This window comes from Chiloscyllium plagiosum, unplaced genomic scaffold (genome assembly GCF_037043375.1).
Source record: "Chiloscyllium plagiosum isolate Xiang-an unplaced genomic scaffold, Cpla_swu_hap1 HiC_scaffold_3, whole genome shotgun sequence".
Lineage (NCBI taxonomy): Eukaryota > Metazoa > Chordata > Chondrichthyes > Orectolobiformes > Hemiscylliidae > Chiloscyllium > Chiloscyllium plagiosum.
In genome coordinates this window covers 17,651,880-17,676,840 of record NW_028270141.1, presented here as the reverse complement: position 1 = coordinate 17,676,840, position 24,961 = coordinate 17,651,880, and the positions used below count along the sequence as shown (strand labels likewise).

The following is a 24,961-nucleotide window of genomic DNA, read 5'->3' as shown; positions in this document are numbered from 1 at the left end:
TCCTGAAATGCAGGTATAGATATTAAAGGGTGCATGTTTTATTACTGCCTGTGGTTTTCCTATTACCTGATATGTATGAGATGTCTGGCAAAATTCAACAACATCCTTGTATAGTCCAGGCCAGTAAAAATGTTTTTGTATTTTATCTTGAGTTTTTCTCACTCCTAAATGACCCCCTACTCGTAGTTCATGCGCCACTCACAACATCTCCATTCTATAACCCACTCGCAATATGACTTGATGAATTCTGTCCATTTCTCATCTGCCTGAATATGTGATGGTCTCCATTTCATCATTAAGACGTCATTTTTATGATAGTAGCATTCAGGGATACATTCGAATTCTTCTTCCGTGGATGCCTTCTGACACAATTCTTTAAATTTTCATCTTTCTGCTATAACTCAGTAAGTTTATCTGAGCTAAAGATGTCTGCTTTGTCATGTATCTGCTCTTGGTTTGTCTCAAACATGATCAAACAGGGTCTCTGCTAATTCCACTTGATAACTTTCTTATCTGTACTTTTTGATCTCTCCTGTTTCAACTGGTGACTTTGTGACCTCGTTACCACACAGATGGGAAAAATTCCAGAATATGTGTCCTGCAATAGTCCAGTTGCTTGAGTTTCCACTAGCTTTTCAAGCACAGTCAGCACCTGTGAAGCAGCTATATCATGAGCAAGGACAAATTGTGTTCCTGGGTCTGAGAGTTTGTCCAGTATCCTATCATGCTTTGTCCACTCTTCACCGGACACTCTAACCTCACTTTCCATAATTAAGCGCTTCTTGTCTCACCATGAATTCCAATTACTATCACCTTTTCTGGCAGTAGTCCTTCAGAGGTACATATCTCCTCATCTTTCAACATCAAAGATTGAAGGGATCCTGTATCTCTTAATATTGTAACCACTTTACCTGCTGCTCCTGGCCTATGCAATTTAAATTTAACTTCTCAGATATATGGTTTAAAAAGATCTGGCACTTCCTCCTTAACCAACCTCTGACCAGGTTGTATATTCTGGTGCAGCTTTCTAGCCTCCCCTGTGCTTTCCATTACCATTCCAACAAAATTCACTGGCTATTCCTATTTTCCTATGTCTGGCTTTCCAATGCTTTTCCTAATCCACCCACACTGTGATTTCATGTCGCCTACTTTATTGCAGTGAAAACTCCGGAGCGTTTTAACTTCTCTTTCCCCAACAAGGGTATCCTTTTTACCCTGTGGCAAATTATCCTCATGATTTTCACCAAGATCTACCTTTCCCGTTCCATGCGAAGATTTCTTTTTTTTCCCAATTTCTCTCCGTCACGGATTGAAATTGATTTTGGAAGCCAGACTTTGATTTATGGACCAACCCATAATCATCATCCATTTCAGCTGCTAATCTTGCTGTTTTAACTCTCTGCTCTTCCACGTGGGTTCTCAATACTTCAGGAAGTGCATTTTTGAACTCCTCCAAACTAATTGTCTCTTTAAGAGAGATCCTTGCAAACTCAATGTAGAATTGACCAGGGTTCCTCCTTGGATTCCTAAAGCGTTGTCTGTCGGCTTCTGGCACAAGCTCATACACACTTAAGATGGCTTTCTTCGCCTCTTCATATGCTCCAGATACCTCCTCTGATCGTGATGTGAATACCTACAGGTTCTGTTTGGGTCAACAAAAACCCACATTATCACTGACCACTGCATTCGTTTAGCCACCTTTTCAAATGAGATGAGAAAGGCTTCCTTCTCATCAAATTTCGGCAATGCTTGCATATATTTAAACAGTTTCTCACCAGGCCTTTGGCTACCATGGGTTTGCTCCTCCTCACCCTCTTCCTCACTCAGCTTACCTTCAGCCTTCATCTTCATCCCTTTAAGCTGACTTTCCTATCGAAGTGCCAATTTCCTCTTTCCTCTCTCTCCTTTTCTCTCTCTTTTCTCTCTGTCTTTCTCTCTTTTCTCTCTCTTTCTCTCTCTTTTTTCTTTTTGTTCTGCTAAAGCAATTCATTCTTTGTCTCTTCTGCTTTTAATCGTAATTCGTTTCTGTTGCCCTGTCAATGTCGGTTGCCTCTAACTCCAGCTCCATCATTTTCGATTAAATTTTACCTATCTCTAAGGATTCTGATGGCATTTCCAGCAAATGTATATGCTGAGCTATTGCTATCATTATCTCTCCTTTCCTTACGGAAGGAGGCAGTTCCAACCCCAGCCTGTCTGCTCATTCCTTAATCACCTTTTTTAAAACTCACAAAGTCACTTCTTCCACCCCCAGAAAACTCTTAGTGACTGAAAGAGCCGTTGCGATCCCAAGCATGGTTTAAACCAACTGAATTCACCACCCAGAACAAAACACACTAACACCTGCCACTCACAGACTTTGAGTCAAGCAACCTTAATCCCAATTTGGAACTATAAAACAAATCCCGCGTGAGGCCCCCAGTCTTTTATGGATGAGACCAGATCCCTGAAAACAGTTCAAGAAATTAGCCCAGACCCTACTTTTGTTAGTTGTTTTAAGCAGGGGTAAGTGGATATTCCAGAAGTAATGCAGCTGGCCCAACCACTTAGTTTTAAATAAAACAGAATTTACTTGCAAGATTACTGGATGAAACGCAAACAAAAGAGTACAGAATACAGAATAACTTAAACCTATCCACAAATGCAACAGTCCATTCCAACTTAATGATGCTGTTCCAAACTCCTGCAACAATCCCATACACCCGCCTTGGCAGAAAAGGAAAAATCCAACACAGGGTCTTCCAGGAGAGAATGCAGAGAGAAGGAGGATCAGCATGGACCTGCTTCTTTGGGTCCAGCAGCTTCACAACTGACTGCCTTCCCAAACCAAACCAAACCAGAGAAAAGATGAGCTGGGAGAACTGGCCGCTCCACTTTCATTGTACAAGTGTTTTTTTTTAATTTGTAAGCCTTTTTCCTGAGGCAGCATCTGTTAGCTGCAATCAAATTGGTCCTAAAACCCTTCAAACCTAGACCTCCCAGAATCTCTGTGTTTCTAAAGCCTTTGAAAATAAAACCAAGGACAATATAACCTTGTTTAAAGGAGCATCATCATCACAAGAGTTGCAAAGTTTCAGTACCCTGAAAGAAACAAATTCCTAAATGTGTAACCCCTTTTTTTTAAAACAGTGCCACCCAGGTCTGGACAGACCCACAGAGAGAACATTCTTTCGATATGCATCTTGTCAAGACCATTCAGGGTCTTATAAACTTTAATCAAGTCATTCCGCACTCCTCTAACCTATCAGCTTGTCCAATCTATTCTCATAAAGCAACCCTCTAATTTCAAGTAAAGGGTAACACTGCCATAGTCTTACCCCACCATAGGGCTGCTTTCTCATTAGAAAGTGATGACTAATGGCAGTTTAACCTGAAGGTCGCTACACCTCAGATGCGGAGTCTCCATGGTAACTTCAGCTGGCATGGGAATTGAACCGATGCTGTTGACATCATTCTGCATCGCAAACCAGCCATCGAGTCAACTGAGATAAGTATCAGCCACATAAACCTCATGTGGGGGTTAAATTTAAAGAAAAGAAAAAAAAAATAAACAGGAATATTCTCCCTCCAACTCTATTTTGATTTAGTCCCTACCCTCCCCTTCACTGTAAAAAAAAAGAAAAAAGAAACAGGAGTGTGAGGGGAGATGATGGCCGAGTGGTATTATCCCTGGACTGTTAATATTCTGGGCACCTGGGTTTGAATCCTGCCATGGCAGATGTAGAAACTTAAATTATACAAAAATCTGGAATTAAGAGAATAACCAGGAGGGTCAGAAATTCTGTTCACTCTGAAAGGTGGCGCTGAGGGAGCTGAATTAGTGTCACGGAACCTCCATGTGTAAATAAAGGTTGATTTAGTGAAAGGACACTTTCGCCTGTGGAGTTATTTCACCCAGCACTGGTGCCTGTCTCTCATGTACTGGAATCCACTTCACCCGAATTAGTGTTTGAATAATACATTTACTTCTCTAATTTTAATTGCCAAATGGCTCAGATAATAATTCAGAGATTATTACCTTTGAGGTCCAGCCTATTAGCTCCTCAATATTTATGTAGGGCTCCTTTCTTTGATCTGCCTGTGTTGCTCATACCCATGTGGACCAAAATGACTGAATTCTCCCAGTCCCTGCAAATTTCCCTCTGTCCTTGAACAGATGTCCCAAGGTTGCGTCTGCACTGTCAGGTGAACATAGAAGATCGTCTTGCACTATTTTGAGGAGCAGGGGAGTCCTGGTCAATGGGTATCCTTCAATCAACATCACTCCAAGAAAAATCTGGTCATTCTCTCTGGTTCTAAGTGGGAGAGTATTGTGCAGAAATTGGCTGAAACTCAGTCATACAGTGGCAGTTTTACAAGAGTATTTTATTGGCTGTAAACACTTTGGAATGTCTTTAGATTAGGAAATGCTCTGTGTACGTGTGAATTTTTCTTCATTATTAATGTTTTGATCACAATAGGTTGGTTCCATTTTTATGGTGCGGGTTTAATTTGACATTACCATGCAATCTGCTTTGCTATTACTTGTAAGATGATTTTGTTCATATTTTCCATATTGGAATTGTTCATATTGAATGGATTGTTAGGAAGATCTACTTTGACCTGCTTTCATAGAATTTAAAAATTGGTGGCAGGATATTGGTGGGTTTATGCATAGCTGGACAGCACAGTTTTTGAAGAGAAGCATGTTTTATTGGGATTGGTGATAAATATTCTTGGCCTAGATTTCCCAAAGCAAAGAATAACCAGGAGGTGGGCGGCACGGTGGCACAGTGGTTAGCCCTGCTGCCTCACAGCGCCAGAGATCCGGGTTCAATTCCCGCCTCCGGCGACTGACTGTGTGGAGTTTGCACGTTCTCCCCGTGTCTGCGTGGGTTTCCTCCGGGTGCTCCGGTTTCCTCCCACAATCCAAAGATGTGCAGGTCAGGTGAATTGGCCATGCTAAATTGCCCGTAGTGTTAGGTAAGGGGTAAATGTAGGGGTATGGGTGGGTTGCGCTTCGGCGGGTCGGTGTGGACTTGTTGGGCCGAAGGGCCTGTTTCCACACTGTAAGTAATCTAATCAAATCTAAAAGAGAAAAGGTCAGCCTGCCTGCTTTCAATGGCCCTGTTCACAAGGGCAAGAGGATGGAATATACATAAAGGGTCTACGTATGTTAGCACTTCTTCTGTGTGTGACTGGGAGCTTGTTTCTAATTTACTCACTGAGCATTAACACATTAATTTTACATTTCAAGCTTATTAATTCAGAAAAAAAATAACAATTTTATAAAGAGTGTGATACTTCCTTATATCCCTGTCTCTCCTTTCTATTTTATAGGAATGGTCTTTCACCAGAGTTGTTTGTCATTATAGGTGCTCCAACAGATCAGGCTGTTTCACGAGCTGTTATAGGGGCTTCTGCAAGTCAAAACAACAGAGAATCAGCCAGGCATCACAGCACAGTGAAGACCAACACCATATCATTTCAGAATATGGCGAGGCCCTCAGTGATAGGTACAGTATTTTCAAATCAAAATGCTTTCTTGTGGTGCCACTCACTTGGTGTCAGAAATACATCCATCAAATGAGAGATTAAACTAAGACCATGTCTTTTCCCTCAGGTGGATATAAAAGATCTCAAAGTAATATTTCAAAAAGAAAGTGTCCGAGATAGCCCTATATTTGAGCACCACTTTGAAAACATGCATCCTTTTTCAAAAACTAATGTATTTTTTTGGAACTAAATGTAACCTTTGGTTAAAGGACTGGCTTGAGTTTAGTTCAGCAATTCATTAAAGACTGATGGGTGAGTGAGGACAACATGGCATCCTTCGGTGCACACCCTATTGTGGGATTTGTGCAGCAATCATTGAGCACCAAATGATGGAAGATTATGGGGGGATCCCGCTTCTAGAAGCTGGTCTTTTTGCTAGATGACCACCTCTCTGGATTCTGTGGAAATCTACACTGTTGTTTATAACAAGACACAGTTGTAAAACTGGAGCTAGGCCCTTTAGGAGTGAAATCAGGAACTTCTTACACAAAGATTAGGAGTGGCAGATGGAGTTTGATTTAGATAAATGCAAGGTGCTGCATTTTGGGAAAGCAACTCTTAGCAGGACTTATACACTTAATGTTAAGGCCCGGGGGAGCGTTACTGAACAAAGAGACCATGGAGTGCAGGTTCATAGCTCCTTGAAAGTGGAGTCGCAGGTAGATAGGATAGTGAAGAAGGCGTTTGATATGCTTTCCTCTATCGGTCAGAGTATTGAGTACAGGAGTTGGGAGGTCATGTTGCGGCTGTAGAGGACATTGGTTAAGCCACTGTTGGAATATTGCATGCAATTCTGGTCTCCTTCCTATTGGAAAGATGTTGTGAAACTTGAAAGGGTTCAGAAAAGATTTACAAGAATGTTGCCAGGGTTGGAGGATTTAAGCTACAGGGACAGGCTGAACAGGCTGGGGCTGTTTTCCCTGGAGCCTTGGATGCTGAGGGGTGACCTTATAGAGATTTATAAAATTATGAGGGGCATGGAAACGGTCAATAGACAAAGTCTTTTTCCTGGAGTGGGAGAGTCCAGAACTAGAGGGTACAAGAGTTTAGGGTGAAAGGGGAAAGATATAAAAGAGTGGTATGTGTGTGGGAGCTGCTCGAGGATATGGTGGAGGCTGGTACATTTGCAACATTTAAAAGGCATCTGGATGTGGATATGAATAGGAAGGGTTTGGAGGGATATGGGCCGGGTGCTGGTAGGTGGGACTCAATTGGGTTGGGATAACTGGTCAGCATGGACATGTTGGACTGAATGGTCTGTTTCCATGCTGTACATCTCTATGACTCTAAATCTGGAACTTACTATGAAAAAAATAGTGGATGCTGGATTAATTGAAATCACGAAGACTGAGATTGATAGATTTTCATTAGGAAGCAGTATGAAAAGAGTTGAAGTAACAGCGGGACAATGTATTGTGGTATAGAGCTGTAATGTTACATTGCAGAATGAGGTGAGACTGACTGATTGATTTGCTCCTGTTCCTCAGAGGTTACGAGTACAATTCCTGTCCATTTAAAAGCTGTGCAAGTATCTCAGTGCACACTGGAATGAATCATAAGTTCATGCTTTGAATTAACTGAATTTAATTTAGAAGGTATTCATTTTGATTGTTGGTAACAACTTTAAATAAGAATCTTTCATGTCTGCATAAATGGAAGCATGGTATTCCAGCCTGTACATGTCCATGCTGTTATCATGATAACTGACATCTTTTATACTGTTGAACAGGCAATTTAGCTAATTCAGGGCCTCCCAAGAAACGGCATAGGGGCTGGTCACCAGACTCCTCTTCAGCAATAGAAACACTCTCCATTCAGAGCAATCCAACGGCTCAAACTTTAGGAAGCAAAGCTGGTAAGATCCATCACCAACATTCTCATTATCAGTCTATGTTTATCCTATTTCTAGTTTTGTATTATACAACAGACTATTACTTTCTTAGTGATGGTACAACTGTCCTGTGCGCATGAAATGTATTTGTCGTGTTTTGTATAACTGAGTATTCATGCTGAGGTGTCCAGGTTTAGTTGGTGGGGTGGAAATTGAGTGTTTGGGTTACACGTTCCATTTTTTTTTTGGTGCAAATCATGTTTCATACTCTTTTTCTCCAAATGCCTCTGGTCTTTCCAACCCTTGTCTTTATAACTAGTTGTTGATGTAATTTTAACACAATTAAGCTGGTAAGTTTCCTAATTTGTTTAAATGTATGAGCATTTTTAAAAATTATGTCTTGTGTAGCTGACCTCAAGTTTTATGCATCCCATACTGGTTTGTTTTTTAATTACAGTCAACATATAATTCATAAACATCTCAAAAACAATATTATTGTCCCCCCAAGGACATTTACTAGTCAACATACATATTTCGAGGAACATACATGATGAAGATTTCAAGTAAAATGGAAGGAAAAGAAATGTCTCCTTTGACAAACTTTATCATTTTGAATTTTCACACCCATTATTTTACACTTAATATATATTCGCTTGATGTACCTAACAGTTTCCTGGATAATCTTTTCAATTATTAATGAGGCAGAAGGGTTGGAATTAATTCCCTGTCTAAGAGCATTGTGGGTCAACTACAGCTCATGGACTGCAGCCTGTGAAAAAAAAAGCACCTCACCACCATCTTCTCAAGGGTAACTAGGGACTGGCAATAAATATTGGCTGGCCAGCCAGCAATGCCCACATCACATCAATGAATAACAAAAACCTAGTTCAATAAACGAATCTTTGAAGGTACTCTACATTTATTTCAGTTTTTGGAAATACATGGAAATAGTTTACAATGTGAACAACTGAATTTGCAATTTCTCTTTTTTTGTATGTTTATTTTGTGGTAATTTGTAACTGAGTCTTCAATTTCAAATATTTAGAATCTTTGTTTTAGTGCTGTATTTTTGGGTTACTAACAAAGCAAAATATTTTGACTGGAGTCTTTGGTTGTTTTTCAATTTGCTAAATATTTTCTTAATAGTTATTTTGTTAAATGCTGAGTACTAATTGGCAGTTCTCATACTTCCTTCATACTTGCTCATGCTTGTTTCTAATTGCTTGCTGTTTACATGTGAATTAGTTAGATTTATGTCTAATGTTTATATTGCATGTTTTTGCTTTTAGTTGGGACATGCAATAAAAGCTAAAGTTTTCAAGTGTGAGATGCAGGAGTTTTTTTAAAACTGCTTTTTGGTTTATGCCCGATGCTTGTTAGAAGCTGGAGAGAGATGATAGGGATGGACCCTTTATTCTCATTTCTGGATGAACTGAAGATAATACTTTTTAATAAGAAAAAAATAGAGATTTCACCCCGAGGCTCTGTATCATTGAATGGTTACCAGTGGTGGAATGGTCAAAAGGAGATTCCTCAGGATTCCTGTGATCCTGCTGATTATTATGAGGGACTTCAGTAGACAGCACTTGGATATGATCAACTGACTGAAGCCATCAGTGCTACCTAACTTCATTGCTATACAACACCAGTTCACCATCTCACTAACTGCATTTTCCCCTAACAGTCAGTAGGTCATCTAATATTTGATATTTGAAAGTGGGATCACCCAAAGATAACACGTGTCCAATCAGATGAACCGAAAGGCAGTTACTCAGAAATATAATAGGTCAAGGACTGCAACAATAAAATGGAGCTACTTCCCAGATTGACAACAGAATTTTAAACCATTTCACAAAAGACCAAACTCTGCTCATTTCATAGAATCCCTACAGTGTGGAAACAGACCATCAGGCCCAACAAGTCCACACCGACCCTCCAAAGAGTAAGCCACCGAAAACCCATTCCCCTCTTACTCCTGACTAATGGACCTAACCTACACATTCCTGAGCACTGTGGACAATTTAGCATGGCCAATTAACCTAACCTGCACATCTTTGGATTGTGGGAGGAAACTCACACAGACATGGAGAGAATGTGAAAACTCCAAATAGACAGTGGCCTGAGGCTGGAATCAAACCCAGGTCCCTTGCACTGTGAGGCAGCAGTGCTAACCACTGTGCCACCTCTTTCTGGCTTTGCAGATTTGACAATGCATTACTCCGTCATGCTGAGTTGGAATGGACCTCCTTGTTGTTGTCGTGGTCCTCATCTTCACCCTCGGCAAATTGCTGTGGATCCCCAATTCCTTTGTATCTCGGATATCCCTCCTTAGTCATCTCTGGTTGTGAGGGCCACAGCAGGCCCCAACGATACCATTTCTGGGCTACACTGCCAACTCCGCCAGTGTGATCCATCATGTGGAGGTCTGGGGTCTGTGCCTCTCTGACTCTGCTAGAAGCACGAACAACAGTAGATCTTAATTCTGCATTGATCTGAGGGATTTGCAAAGGTATCACGAGCCATATTTTAAAATTCATTTCAAGGGGATCCGGCCTTACTGGCTGGGCCAGTATTTATTGACCATCTCTTGTTGCCCTTGAGAAGGTGGTGGTGAGCTGTCTTCATTAACTATTCCTATAGCAGCCCACCTGCAATAGATAGTTCCACAATGCTGGTATGGAGGGAAAGGCAAGGATTTTGATCCAGACACTGAAGGAAGAAGGATATATTTCCAAGTCAGGATGATGAGTGGCTTGGAGGGGAACGTGCAGGTCATGGTGTCTGTATGTATCTGTTGCTTTTGTTCTTCAAGGTGGAAGTGGTGTTAGGGTTGGAAAGTACTGTCAGAGGATGTTTGGTGTATTTCTGCAGTGTATCTTGCAGATAGTAGGAGAAAGTGAGGACTGCAGATGCTGGAGATCAGAGTTGAGAGAATGGTGCTGGAAAAGCACAGCTGATCAGGCAGCATCCAAGGAGCAGGAGAATCGACTTTTCAGGCATAAGCCTGAATGAGGCTTCTGACTGAGCAAGAGATAAATGGGAGGGGGTGGGGTTTAGGGGAAGGTAGCTGACAATGCGGTAGGTAGATGAATGTGAGGGAAAAGGTGTTAGATCGGAGAAGAGGGTGGAGCAGATAGATGGGAAATATGGTGGACAGGCCAGGAGGGTGATGTCGAGTTGGAGACTTGGGATTTGGATAATGTGGAGAGTGGGGAAATGAGGAAACTAGTGAAATCCACATTGATCCGGTGTGGTTGCAGGGTCCCAAGGAGGAAGTTGAGGTGTTCTTCCTCCAGGCATCGGGTGGTAAGGGTTTGGCGATGGAGGTGGTCCAGGACCTGCATGTCCATGGTGGAGTGGGAGGGGGAGTTGAAATGTTCAGCCACGGGGCGGTGGGGTTGGTTGGTGCAGGTGTCCCAGAGATATTCTCTGAAACGCTCTGCAAGTAGGTGTCCTGTCTCCCCAATGTAGAGGAGACCACATTTGGTACAACAGATACAGTAAATGGCATTGGTGGAGCTCCAGGTAAATTTCTGTCGGATGTGGAAGGATCCTCTGGGGCCATGGATGGAGGTGAGGGGGAATGATCTGGGCGTAGGCTTTGCACTTCCTGCGGTGGCAGGGAAAGGTGCTGGCAGTGAGGTGTGGGCTGATGGGGGAGGGGCGGGCTGAGGGTGGATCTGATGAGGAAGTCGTGGAGGGAATGGTCTGTCTGGAACGCTGACAGTGATGGGGGAGAGAAAAATATATCTGATGGTGGGATCTGTTTGTAGGTGGTGGAAATGGTGGCGGATGATGTGATGTATACAGAGGTTGGTCGGATGGAAGGTGAGGACCAGGGGTTTCTGTCCTTGTTGCGGTCGGAGGGGTGGCGTTCAAGGGCGGAGATGGGGGAAGAGGAGATGTGCTGGAGGGCATCATTGACCATGTGGGAGGGGAAATTGCGATCTTGGAGGAAGGAGGCCATCTGGGATTTTCTAAGGTGGAATTGGTCATCCTGGAAACAGTATCTGGCAGAGATAGAGGAATTGGTAATAAGGGGTGACATTTTTTTACAGGAAGTAGGGTGGGAGGAGGTGTAGTCTAGGTAGCTGTAGGAGATGGTGGGCTCAAGCCACATTATCCACCTTTTCCCAGCCCCAAGCCTCCAACTCAGCACCGCCCTCCTGACCTGTCCATCATCTTTCCTATCTATCCGCTCCACCCGCCCTTCCGACCTATCATGTTCTCCTGCACCTTCATCTACCTATCACCTTCTCAGCTACCTTACTCTAACCCCATACCCCTCCCATTTATCTGTCAGCCCCCTGGCCCACAAGCCTCGTTCCTGATGAAGGGCGAAATGTCGATTCTCCTGCTCCTCAGATGCTGCCTGACCAGCTGTGCTTTTCCAGCACTACACTCTTGACCTCTTGCAGATGGTACACAATGCTGCTACTGATGCTTGTGAATGGGGTGCCAGTCATCAGGCTGCTTTGTCGTAGATGGTGTCATGTTTCTTGAGTGTTGTTGGAGCTGCAGTTATCCTGGGGAATGTTCCGTCCCTTTCCTTTATCCTCTTCAGGACTCCACATTGAGTTCAGCAATTTAAGAGCATGAACCATTTTAATTACAACAGCACCTCCCCCCCTCAGTGTCTTGACTGTGTCTTGTTTGCTTTGTTCTCAGTAGAGCAGACCATTTTCTGCTTTTCCCACCTGCCAGTTGCACCTATTTTACATCTCTATCTCTCCTTTACCGCCATTAGTTTTGTTTTTTGCTCTGGGCATCCCTGCCATTTGTTTCCCTCACTCTTAACCCCCCACCCACCCAGTTTGTGTGTGGGGCATTAAATACCGTTGTTTTGTACCTCTATTCAGTTCTGAATAGTCTTATCAGATTCGAAACATTAATTCTGTTTCTCTTTCCACAGATGCTGCCAGACCTGCTGAGTTTCTCTCGCATTTTCTGTTTTTATTTTAGATTTCCAGCATCCACAGTTTTTACTTTTATTTCGGCAATTAAGGAAATGCAAATAAGTGGAAATGAGGTAATTGCCAATCAGTATTGAAGTGCAAAATCAGAAAAATTATTCCCGATGTCACAAACCTGGTTTTTTTGATTCTCACTGTATTTTCCAAATTTTCTTATCATTAATCACAATGAATTTCACCCATTTGTTTACCACCAAAAGAGAATGGGGGTTTTCATATCCACTGTTAATGGATGCAAAGTTAAAAAGTCTGTAAACAATATTGTGAAGCAAGGCAATTTAGAGAAGAGTAGCCATTATCAGAAAAAGCGTGTTTTGTAACTTTTGTGACTTATGACTTTACCAAATTTTCACCAAAAAGATTGTTTGATTTCCATGACTTGTCCAGATGGACAGATTAGCTCAGGAACCTACAAGGCCCAGGTCCATTGGAAGAAAAATAACAGGTCCCCTGATTTCTCAACTCCATTTTGTTTGAAATTGTCCATTCACAATGGTCTGGAGAATGTGCTGTAAAGTTTTCTCTGTCAACAATTGTAATACCTTGAAGTACTGATGGTACACCTATCCTTGTGTGTCTTTACCAGTGCCAGTATGTGGACATTCGGCTGGGTGGTTTACAACTCCCACATTGTATCACTCCCCTTACATGCTTCCCTATCTGTGGCTTTCAGAATGTAGATTAACACATCTTCTCTCTTTATTGCATCTGATAATAAATATGAAGACCACTGCTTTTCTCAATATATACCAGGGTGTACAGGAGGTCAGGCAGCATCCGAGGAGCAGGAAAATCACCAGGAATGAGGCTGGAAGCCTTGAGTGTGGAGAGATAAATGGAAGGGGAATGGGGCTGGAGGGAAGGTAGCTGAGAGTGCAATAGGTGGGGGTAAAGGTGATAGGTGGAGGGGATCTCTGTTGCTCCTGATGCGGACTCCTCTACAATGGGGAGACAGGATGCCTACTCGCAGAGTGCTTCAGAGAACATCTCTGGGATACCTGCATCAACCAATCCCAGCGCCCCATGGCCAAACAGTTCAACTCCCTCGCCCACTCTGCCAAGGACATGCAGATCCTGGGCCTCCTCCATTGCCACTCCCTTACCACCTGACTCCTGGAGTAAGAATGCCTCATCTTCTGCCTCAGGACCTTCCAACCCCAGGGCATCAATGTGGACTTTACTAGTTTCCTCATTTCCCCCCACCATATCCCAGTTCCAACCTTCCAGCTCAGCACCGCCCTCATGACCTGTTCCCACCTGTCGATCTTCCTTCCCACCTATCCACTCCACCCTCTTCTCTGACCTATGCCTGAAACATTGACTCTCCTGCTCCTCGGATGCTGCCTGACCTACTGTGCGTTTCCAGCACCACACTTCCGACTCTAATCTCCAGCATCTGCAGTCCTCACTTTTGTCAGGGCCTACAGGACTCAATTGCAGACTTGACACAAAATGTTGAAGCATAGTGACCTTGAGAAGGATAGACCTCTGAGGAAGCATTGAAAAGCCAATGTTGCTGGGCATGTAGCAGGTGAAATCTAATGCAAAGACATGAGAAACGATACATCTTTGAAAGAATGAAGAGAGGCAATACAAAATAGAGTATGTAATTCTACAGTTGAAGTGGTAACAGAGTGACATCTTCAAGTATGCATTGAAGATAAAAGAGCAGATTAGGAAAGATGTTAAAAAGACACTATAATGGCGGTTTAAGAAGTTATGATGAATGGAACCAACCTGTAGCTACATAATACCTTTAGCATGATGTTATTTCCCAAGATGTTTTAAGGCGCACGCTAAAGTAAAATCTGACACTAAGCCTCATTTGACAAAATTGGGACAGACAATTGAAATATTGGCCAAAGAAGTTGGTTTCAAGGACTAATGGACGAAAGTGAGTCAGTGGGACCAAGAATTTTAAGGAAAGAATTCCAAAGTTTTGCTCCAAGGTAACTGTAAGTGTGTGATCTACGGTGCAGAAGTTAAAATCAGGAATGTTCAGGAAGCTAGAAGTAAATGAGAACAGATAACTTGAAATAATTGTGGGGCTCGGGGGGAGGTGGGGCTGGAATAAAGAACATGGACGGATATGAAATGAAAATCAGTGCATTAACATTAAAGGCATTGCTTAACCAGGAGCCAGCATAGGTCAGGAAACACAGGGCTGATAGGTGAACAGAACTTGGTGCAAGTTAACAGACACATGAAGCAGAACTTTGGATAGCATAACATTTGCAGAAGATAGACAGTGGAAGACCCACTAAGATTATAATGAGTTAGACAAATCTATAAGAACAGAGGTCTGAATGGGGGTTTCAATAGCAGATAAGGGTTTTTTTTAAAGGATGCTACAGAAACGGAAATAGGCATTCATAATAATGGTACAGATATGTTACTGGAAGCTTCTTTTGGGGTCAAATATGACACCAAAGTTGGAAACATGCTAGTTTTATTTTAGACTGTTGCCAGGGAGAGGGGTGGAGTCAATAGCTGGAGAACAGAGTCTTTATTAAACCATTCGAGCATTGTGTCCAGTACTGGCCTCTGTATTTTAAGAAAGATGTGAAGCCTGTGGAGAGGGTGCTGAATGAGAGAGATTCTAGGTTGAGGAACATCAGTCACCTGGGTGGTTTGGAGAAGCTGAGGTTGTTCTACTTCTAGAAGAGTAGGTTGAGAGTAGACTTTATAAAAGTGTTCAAAACTTTTAAATATATAGACAAAGTAGATGGAGAGAGCGAGCAACATCCAAAAAGATTGACAGTCCTTCTGTAATGTAACACTTATGATTCTACAACATTTCCCTGAATTGGTTATAAATAGGAAAAGTAATTGTTGCGTGAATAGCTGCTCTTGCTGTCAGTCACCAAAATAAATTCTGGCATTTTCAAAATGTATGCTTGATTGAGCGAAGAACATGATTTGTCCTACCTATAGAACAGATTGAATGCAAAAGTATTTCTTCAAACTTCTAAGATCACAGTTGCCGTTTCTGACACAGCATTGTTAAATTAGGCAAGCTCCTGTTTCACTTGAGATTCTATAGTTTTGCTGCAGAAATTCTCTGATATTCATCACTCCCCAAAACTTGCCTGTGAGCCATGTCATTGTAGATCAGTCTCCAATTTCTATACCAGACATGGGGACAATGCCTGGAATATGTCTGGTTGCTCAGTTGCGATTGTGTTACATCATGTAGGTGCATAGCAGTCCTAACTCAATGCAGTAAGGGTTCACATTCCATATTGAACTGTCTACCGTTCAATAATGACTTATGAAATTTATTGTCCCCTTTTGCTAGTTGCAGACATTGCGGAATTAGCTTGCATGACTCAATCCAGCCTTTTAGGATCCATTTCTTCTCCACTTCCTACCTCAGAAGAACCTGTCGTTGTACCTGACAATTTACTTAAAATCTGCAGGACCAGACCTGTCATTTTTAAAGGTAATGATCATAGGTTAGTCCTTTAGCAGTGAGTGCATACTTTGGGTTGGATTTGAGGGGATTGGGCCTGGGGGAGATGGGGAAAGGTAACATTCCTTCACATTGTGTCACCTGGGAGGATAGATTGGGGAATGCCGAGAACCTTCCAACGGTGATCTTTTCTAGCCCATTGGCTTCTCCCTCCAAGACTTGCATCATACAGTACTGTCCCGACCTTCACATCAATGTTATATTGCGCTGCTTGTAAATTAAGTGGATACCAAGAATCATAGAACCCCACAGTGCAGAAGCAGGCCCTTCGGTCCATCAAGCCCTTATCAACCTTCTGAAGAGCATCCCACCCAGACCCCCATATTTCCCATGGCTAATCCACCTAACCTGCACATCTGTGCACCTTGGGAGGAAACCCACACTGATACAGGGAGAAGGTGCAGACTCCACACAGACAGTCACTTGAGGGTGGAATCGAACCCAGGTCTCTGGCACTGTGAGGCAGCAGTGCTAACCACTGAGCTCCCATGGTGCCTATGCCTGACTACCTTGTCATTGCCTACATTGCTACAGTTAACATTACTGTCATTGCAGTCGGTTATTATTGGGGTTTTCATTTTCAAGATTGTAATTTGCCCTTTCCTGTCTCTAGAGTCATAGAGATGTACAGCATGGAAACAGACCCTTCGGTCCAACTCGTCCATGCTGACCAGATATCCTAGGTTGGGGAGGGATGGGTAAAAGTAAGGGCATAAGAACACCAATTCACTCAATGCTTCTCTACCAAGTCAAACAGCTGAACAGTTAATTCATTTATGTACTAGAATTGGGACTTTGCAAATAATTGTTTGCAAATAATAAAGATAAAGAAATTTTAATTGTGAATGTTGCTAAAGCTGAATGTGAAAAGTGCCCAGAATAGAATCGACGTGAGATAATTGTGAAAAGTGAGGGTAAATGCAACAATTTCATTTTTTAGGCCATGGAAACCTTCCTTACCTCTGTGGTAATTTGAATGATATAGTAGTCAGTCCAATGCTACAGAACTGCTATCGAAACACTCAAACTTTCCCTCGAGCGAATGAACAACATAGTACATCTGTAACTACAGTATTGTCCGTAGAGATGCAAATCTTACTGACCGTTTACTACCTAGCTCAACTTGGTAAGTGTTGATTGGTTGTCTTCTGATTCATAAATTATGAGTTACATTTCTCAAGTCTGCGAATGTTATATATATTTAAATTTCATTATTTTAGCAGTGCTTTTTTTTTAGGCACAATAAAGCTATTATGTGTAGGAGCTCTGGATTCTCTTCCTAAATCTCTTGGTCTCGCCATCTCTCTACCTCTTCTTCATTCAACTTGCATCTTAAAAACCTGCCTGTTTGAGCAATCACTTAATCATCCGTACAAACATCTCTGTACGTGACCCTGTATTGAAGCCATTGATAACACTGCTGTGAATTACCCAAGGACTTTTTCTAATATAAGAAGGTGACACACAAATGCAAGTTGTTGCTGTTGGAAAAAAAATTCACGAATCCCCCATTTTTCTTCAATATATTTTAATCAAATTTCATGAATTTCAGACTTTGGAATCGTCTGTCCTAAAATATTTGGAAATGACCACGTCTCTTTCCCTACAAATAAATTCTTGGAATTAACAATAAAGTGTATGTACATTGTGCATTTAATATGATGAATTTTCTCAAGATGCTTCACAGACATTGTAAAATTTGATGGATATTTGAACGTAGCCAGCAGGGTTTTGAAAGACCTCAAGTTTATTGAGTGTAGAAGCCCTGCACCAAGCTCTGGGTGAAAAGGTAACTCCTCCAGTATCTGGAATACATCCGTTGGATTATTTTACATCCGTCCCCCTCTTTAATTGGTCTCTTTGTGGACAGAAAGAAGTCTTTCCTATTCATTTTAGGTCATTTCTTTAATTTATAAGGCTTTATGAAATCTCGCCTCCTCCATCCAAATATAACAAAGTCTGAATAGTTTTGCATTATTAATATTTTACATTTGCAGTAACATCCTTGTGAATCCCTCTAGTGTGATCAGTTTCTTCCTGTGGTGTGGTGGCCTGTACTGTAGGCCCTAATTTAACCTGAAGAATGTGGTGCTGGAAAAGCACAGCCAGTCAGGCAGCATCTGAGGACCATCAGGCTTATGCCTGAAGCGTCAATTCTCCTGCTCCTTAAATGCTGCCTGACCAGCTGTGTTTTTCCAGCATCACACTCTTCGACTCTGATCTCCAGCATTGCAGTCCTCACTTTGTCCTAATCTAGATGTATAATAAAATAATAAACTGCAGTGTTGCCATCACACCTCCGTTCTTATACTCCAGGCCTCAGCTCTTAAGGGCCACTTCTTGGCAACTTTTATCTGCTTGTCCTGCTACCTGCAACAATCTGTAGATATAGTCTCCAAAGCTCACTCTTCTTCCTTCACAGTAGGCACCCATTTGAGTATAGGAATTGCAAAAGTCTTGCTTAAATTTTATGGGAGCTTGGTTAGACTGCACCTGGAGTGCTGTGTGCACTTTTGGTCTCCTTATCACAGGAAAGATTGAATTCCTACAGGGGGAGTGCAACGATGGTTCACCAGACTTATTCCTGGGGATGGTGGAATTATCCTGTGAAGAGAGTCAGGGCAAACTGGGTTTGTATTCTCTAGAGTTTCAAAGAATGAGAGGTAATCTCATTGAAACTTACAAAATGGAGAGGGTAGAGGAGAGTAAGATGTTTCCCTGGTTGAGGAGTTCTGAACCAGGGAGTATGAGTTAAAAATAAAGGGATGTCATTTCGGTCTGAAACTGGGGGAAATTCCCTTACTCAGAGAGTGGAGTATCTTTTGAAATTCTCTGCAGTAGAGGGTTGTGGAAGCTCAGTCTCTGAAGATATTTAAAGTAGAGGTTGATCAGTTTTTGATTATCAGTGTTGTCAAAGGTTATGGAGATACTGTGGGTGAAGGGCATTGGACTGAATGGTCTACTCCTGTCTCTATTCAACCCATTGAGTTCAAGCTGGCTCAACGTACAGTAAAGCAGTCTGTTCACTTTCATTGCTGTATCTCTGTAGCTCTGCAGGTTTATTTCCTTCAAGTGCCCATTCAGTTCCTTCAGAAATCAAAGACAGCCTCCATCTTCACCACCTTCGGAAACAGTGAGTTCCAGGATTTCACCGTTCACTACATGAGAAAAGTTCTTCCTCACATTCCACTGTATCTTCTGGCCAGAATCTTAAATTCAAGTATCCTAGACCTTGTAAGCTAATGGGTACAGGTTTTCTTTGTCTACCTGATCTGAACCAGCCATTATCTTGCACATCTCTATTAAGTATCCTCTCGCTTTTTTGGTCTGAGGAGAACAAACCCCCCCCCCTTCTCAAACCTAATCTGATAGCTAAAATCCCTCCATCCTGGAATTACTGTGGAAAACCTCCACTGCACTATTTCAATCACATCCTTTCTCGCGTGTGGTGACTGGAACTGGTTATAATACTTTAACTGTGGGCCAGCCAGAACTCTACAAAGGCTCAACTTTACTTCCTTTCTTTTGTCCTTACTAATTCTAATTCCGAAGCTCAAGATCGCATGTGCTTTGAAGATGTGTCTTTCCATCTTCAAAAATGTACACACACAAACCTCCAGTTAACTCTGAGCTGGCTGCTTTAGAATTGCACTACTCTCACATCTTCTGATTGCTATAGCCAAAACTCATCATCTCAAATTTCACTCTGTTGAATTCCATCACTACCTATCTGCCCACTCTCTTAGCCTTTCTATGTTGCGTTACTGTGGATTATATGCTAAATCACCAAATTTGGTATAATTGACAATCTTTAAATTTTACTTAGTATTCCAATATCCTTTATTTATGTCTGTGAAGTGGACCTACCAATTGAGCTTGGGGCTACCACTAACTATTGTACTCCAATCTGAAAAACAATTTAATATAACTCAACAAACACCTTCCACCCTACCAACCTTCGCATAAACACCTTCCACCCTGCCAACCTTCGCATAAACCAAATCATCCGCCGACATTTCCGCCACCTCCAAACAGACCCCACCACCAGGGATATATTTCCCTCCCCACCCCTCTCCGCCTTCCGCAAAGACCGTTCCCTCTGTGACTACCTGGTCAGGTCCACGCCCCCCTACGACCCACCCTCCCATCCTGGCACTTTCCCCTGCCACCGCAGGAACTGTAAAACCTGCGCCCACACCTCCTCCCTCACCTCTATCCAAGGCCCCAAAGGAGCTTTCCACATCCATCAAAGTTTTACCTGCACATCCACTAATATCATCTATTGTATCCGTTGCTCCCGATGCGGTCTCCTCTACATTGGGGAGACTGGGCGCCTCCTAGCAGAGCGCTTTAGGGAACATCTCCGAGACACCCGCACCAATCAACCAAATCGCCCAGTGGCTCAACATTTCAACTCCCCCTCCCACTCTGCCGAGGATATGGAGGTGCTGGGCCTCCTCCACCGCCGCTCCCTCACCACCAGACGCCTGGAAGAAGAACGCCTCATCTTCCGCCTCGGAACACTTCAACCCCAGGGCATCAATGTGGATTTCAACAGTTTCCTCATTTCCCCTTCCCCCACCTCATCCTAGCTTCTAACCTCCAGCAACTCGATCCCCTGACCTGTCCGGACTTGTCCGACCTGCCCAGCTCCTTTTCCACCTATCCACTCCACCCTCTCCTCCCTGACCTATCACCTTCATCTCCTTCCCCACTGACCTATTGTACTCTATGCCACTCTCTCCCCACCCCCACCCTCCTCTAGCTTATCTCTCCACGCTTCAGGCCCTCTGCCTTTATTCCTGATGAAGGGCTTTTGCCCGAAACGTCGATTTTGCCTGTCTTCGGATGCTGCCTGAATTGCTGTGCTCTTCCAGCACCACTGATCCAGAATCTGGTTTCCAGCATCTGCAGTCATTGTTTTTACAAAGTTAAAACACTGCAGAATGCTGAAAATCTGACATTAAAAAAACAGAAGTTACTTGAAATACTCAGATCTGGCAGCATCTGTAGAGAGAGCAACAGCGTTACTGCTTTGCTGATAAATTGGAGGAGAATATGTTCAATGAGAGAACAAGTTTAATCAGGCTAAAGAATCATAGAATCCCTGCAGTGTGGAAACAGGCCATTTGGCCCAACAAGTCCACACTGACCGTCTGAAGATTAACCGACCCAAACCCATTCCCCTGCTACTTTACATTTCTCCTGACTAATGCACCTAACCTACACATCCCTGAACACTTGGACAATTTAGCATGGCCAATTCATCTGACCTGCACATCTTTGAACTGTGGGAGGAAACTGGAGCACCTGGAGGAAACTCACACAGACACTGGGAGAATGTGCAAACTCCAGACAGTCAAACTCAGGTCCTTGGTGCTGTGAAGCAGCAGCGCTAACCACTGAGCCACTGTGAAGTCTCTGGTAGGTGGAGACTGATTGGACCTCTGTTTAATGAGGAAGAAAGAGCCCTCAGCTTGTTCTGATGGGTGATGGAATTGTAGAGAGATTGGATGAAGAGGAAGCACTGAGCAGAATATTAACTCTGTGCCTGTATCTCTCCACAGCTGCTGCCAGACAACCTGCATAGTTCCTGCATTTTGTTTTCAATTACTTTGACTCCTTAAGCTGACACTGACTCTACTTTTGCATGAACCAGATTTCTCAGAATCCATTTACTGTGTATTCCTTGTCTGTTGCATCCTCTCCCAAATCAATATGCATCCAGCTTCCCTGGATTGTCTGTCTATCTGACAAGTCTATTGATATCCTCTTGCAGTCTGCATCTTTACTGTCAACCACATCATCACTTTTCATATCCCCTGCAGCCTTTTTCATCATGCCCCATTCAATAGTCTAAATCATCAAAAAAAAACACCTCAGAATATCCCGAAGTGCTTTGAGGCCGGTTATGTACCTGTGAAAATTGTTGTAATGCATGAAGGAAGGAAGCCTAAATTTCACACAGCAAAATCCCACAAACAGCTGCACAACAATGATTGGATGATTTGTTTTGGCAGGGAAAAGCATTGCGCAGGTCACCAAGAAAGACTTTGCTGTTATTTTCCAAAGCAATGTCACAGGGTCTTCTTTGGCTGGAGAAGAGGCAGCTGGGTCTTTGCTTTAACATGTCAAAATCGCTCCTCTGCCAGTACAGCCCTCCCTCAGTATATACTGGAGCATCGGCTTAGGTTTTGTTTTTGGGTTGCTGGAGTAGTATTTGAACACAGGTGACCCATATGAAAGTCTGTCATTTGCAAGCTATGAACTTGTGGGGCTTTACCCCCATCTTTGGTTCTCACTTGGCAGAAAAGCATATTAAAGAATAAATCATTAAAAATGAAGTCCAGAAAAATTGAAATTCCATCAAATTGTGCTTGTGAACTTCTTGAGCTGATTTTATGTTCCATAGTGGTTCTATTCAATGGGACTGGGGTGTTTCAATTGTGCAACTTTATTATCTTACTGACTTATTTTACATCCTAGAGGGCTTCTCCTGTCACGTTAATGACTTGTTGGGCACACAGTATGTTGGCAAGTGGAAAATAATTTCTTAACCTAGAAGGTGTGTCAAGAAATCTGGGTGTTTGTTGTCCATATACTGGTTTATCAGAACCGAATCATTCATTGTAAGCCAGTTTTACCTTGTGTAACTTCACATTACTTGTTTTTTCACCCATTATTGTGGGGAATGAGAATATCACTGGGCTAATAATCCAGCATGGGCAAAAGTGAGGACTGCAGATGCTGGAGATCAGAGTCAAGATTAAGGTGGTGCTGGAAAAGATCAGCAGGTCAGGCAGCATCCGAGGAGCAGGAAAATCGGCATTTCGGGCAAAAACCCTTCATCCTGATGAAGGGCTATTGCCCGAAATGTCGATTTTCCTGCTCCTCGGAAGCTGCCTGACCTGATGTGCTTTTCCAGCGCCATTCTAATCTAATAATCCAGCATCATGCTTCTGGAACCACCTTTAAATCTCACCTTGGCCAGTGGGGCAATTTAAATCTAATTAATGTCAAATTATCTTGTAAAACAAAATCATAAATCGAAAGCTAGCTTCAAGAGAAGGAACAACCTTCTGAATTCACTAATTGCCATTCGGAAAGGAAATCTGCCAGGCCCTGCTGTGGCACAGCGATAGCGTCTCTACTTCTGTGCCAGGAAGCCTGGGTTTGAGTCCGACCTGCTCCAGAGGTGTGTAATAACATCTCTGAGCAGGTTGATTAGGGGAAATAGTTTAAAAAAACAAATGATTTGGAGATGCCGGTGTTAAACTGGAGTGTACAAAGTTAAAAATCACACAACACCAGGTTATAATCAAGTCCTACAGGTTTAATTAGAAGCACACTAGCTTTCGGAGCGACGCTCCTTCATCAGGTGGTAGTGGAGGGCTCAATCCAACACACAGAATTTATAGCAAAAATTTACAGTGTGATGTAACTGAAATTATACATTGAAACATTGGTTGTCTGTTAAGTCTTTCATCTGTTTGAATACCATGATAGTTTCATTTCTTTCATGTGTAAATCACAAAACCTTTCTTAAAAATGTTGCATTTTCAGGTTAGCTGTTAACAATGGTGATAGCTAGACAATATGTTGTTGGCCCCCTGTGTTCTCTGTCTAAGCCATGATGTTTAGATTGATTCTAATCTAAAAAGTGAGATAACAGAGTTTTACATGAATTCATGCAGTTTTTGAGCTCAGAGTTCTAATGAATGCATGCAGTTTTTGAGCTCAGAGTTCTAATGAATGCATGCAGTTTTTGAGCAAAGTACAATGATTACATAGCAGGGTTACATTGTACTTTGCTCAAAAACTGCATGCATTCATGTAGAACTTTGAGCTCAAAAACTGCATGAATTTATGTAGAACTTTGAGCTCAAAAACTGCATGAATTTATGTAGAACTCTGAGCTCAAAAACTGCATGAATTTATGTAGAACTTTGAGCTCAAAAACTGCATGAATTTATGTAAAACTCCGTTATCTCACATTTTAGATTAGAATCAATCTAAACATCATGGCATAGACAAGAGAACACAGGGGGCTAACACCTTCAACGTATTGTCTGGCTATCACCAGCTATTAACAGCTAACCCGAGAATGCAACCTTTTCAAAAAAAAGGTTTTGTGATTTACACATGAAAGAAGTGAAACTATCACTGTATTCTAACAGATGAAAGACTTAACAGACAATCAATGTTTCAATGTATAATTTCAGTTACATTGCACTGTAAATGTTTGCTATAAATTCTGTGCATTAGGGTCGATCCCTCCACTATCACCTGATGAAGGAGCGTCGCTCTGAAAGCGAGTGTGCTTCCAATTAAACCTGTTGGACTATAACCTGGTGTTGTGTGATGTTTAACCTAGAAAAAGGAAAGCTGCCACTCTTACTTGGTTTGGCCTCTGTCTGACTCCAGATCCACAGCAACGTGCTTCATCCTTATCTGCTCTGAAAGGGGAAATGTGAGAATACGCAACAGATGCTGACACTCCCAGTGATACCCACAGCCCCTGAAGAAGTTTTATTTCTAAATAGTCTTGTGTATTGGTTCTTTATACTAATGGAAACCTTATATATTGTTCTCTTGAATCCTAGCCCCAGATCAGGTTCCTTTGATTGAGGACTTGGAACACATATTGGTGAGAGCATGGCAGGAATCGAATCTTACTGAAACCAAACAATACCAACAAGCTGTTTCTCATTCAGTGCCGTACATGTCATCATCAATGTTGGCAGTCACCCCAAAGCAACTCACTTGGTTGGCCAAGTTAGCCGCTAGCTCCTGCAAGAATGTCGTCAGAATCCTGGATTCAGCAAGTTCATTGGTGGAAGGTCTCACAGAAACATTTAAGCTCCTCAGTGAGGGAAAATTGTTGGGGAAGAATTTTGTGGTGATTATTTGCGTCACTAAGAACCAAAGCACTGAATCGTGTGTGGTGGTAACAGGTCAGTATTTGAAATGCACGTGTGTGCTTATTAATAAACTTGCCTGCAAACTTTGGGCATTCATTGATAACACATACAATATGTGAATATGTTACTGCCTCCCAAAATCGACTTTTGACTTGATTTCTGAACCCCTTCACTCTTACTTGCTGTATGCCACAGCATTGAAACAGTCCTCAGAGTCACAGATAACATC

The 24,961-nt window shown here is 42.4% G+C and overlaps 1 protein-coding gene across 4 annotated transcripts in view; it reads left to right on the top strand.

Annotated features, from left to right (window-relative positions):
• Positions 1 to 24,961, top strand: part of greb1 (growth regulating estrogen receptor binding 1) — a 324,923-nt gene that overhangs the window by 182,995 nt on the left and 116,967 nt on the right. For all 4 annotated transcript variants that reach the window (XM_087977669.1, XM_043677653.2, XM_087977663.1 and 1 more), the window contains 5 exons: positions 5,355 to 5,495; positions 7,265 to 7,390; positions 15,638 to 15,781; positions 16,752 to 16,937; positions 24,415 to 24,765. In XM_087977669.1, coding sequence (XP_087833795.1) covers positions 5,355 to 5,495; positions 7,265 to 7,390; positions 15,638 to 15,781; positions 16,752 to 16,937; positions 24,415 to 24,765 — 948 coding nt within the window. The remainder of the gene's footprint in view (positions 1 to 5,354; positions 5,496 to 7,264; positions 7,391 to 15,637; positions 15,782 to 16,751; positions 16,938 to 24,414; positions 24,766 to 24,961) is intronic.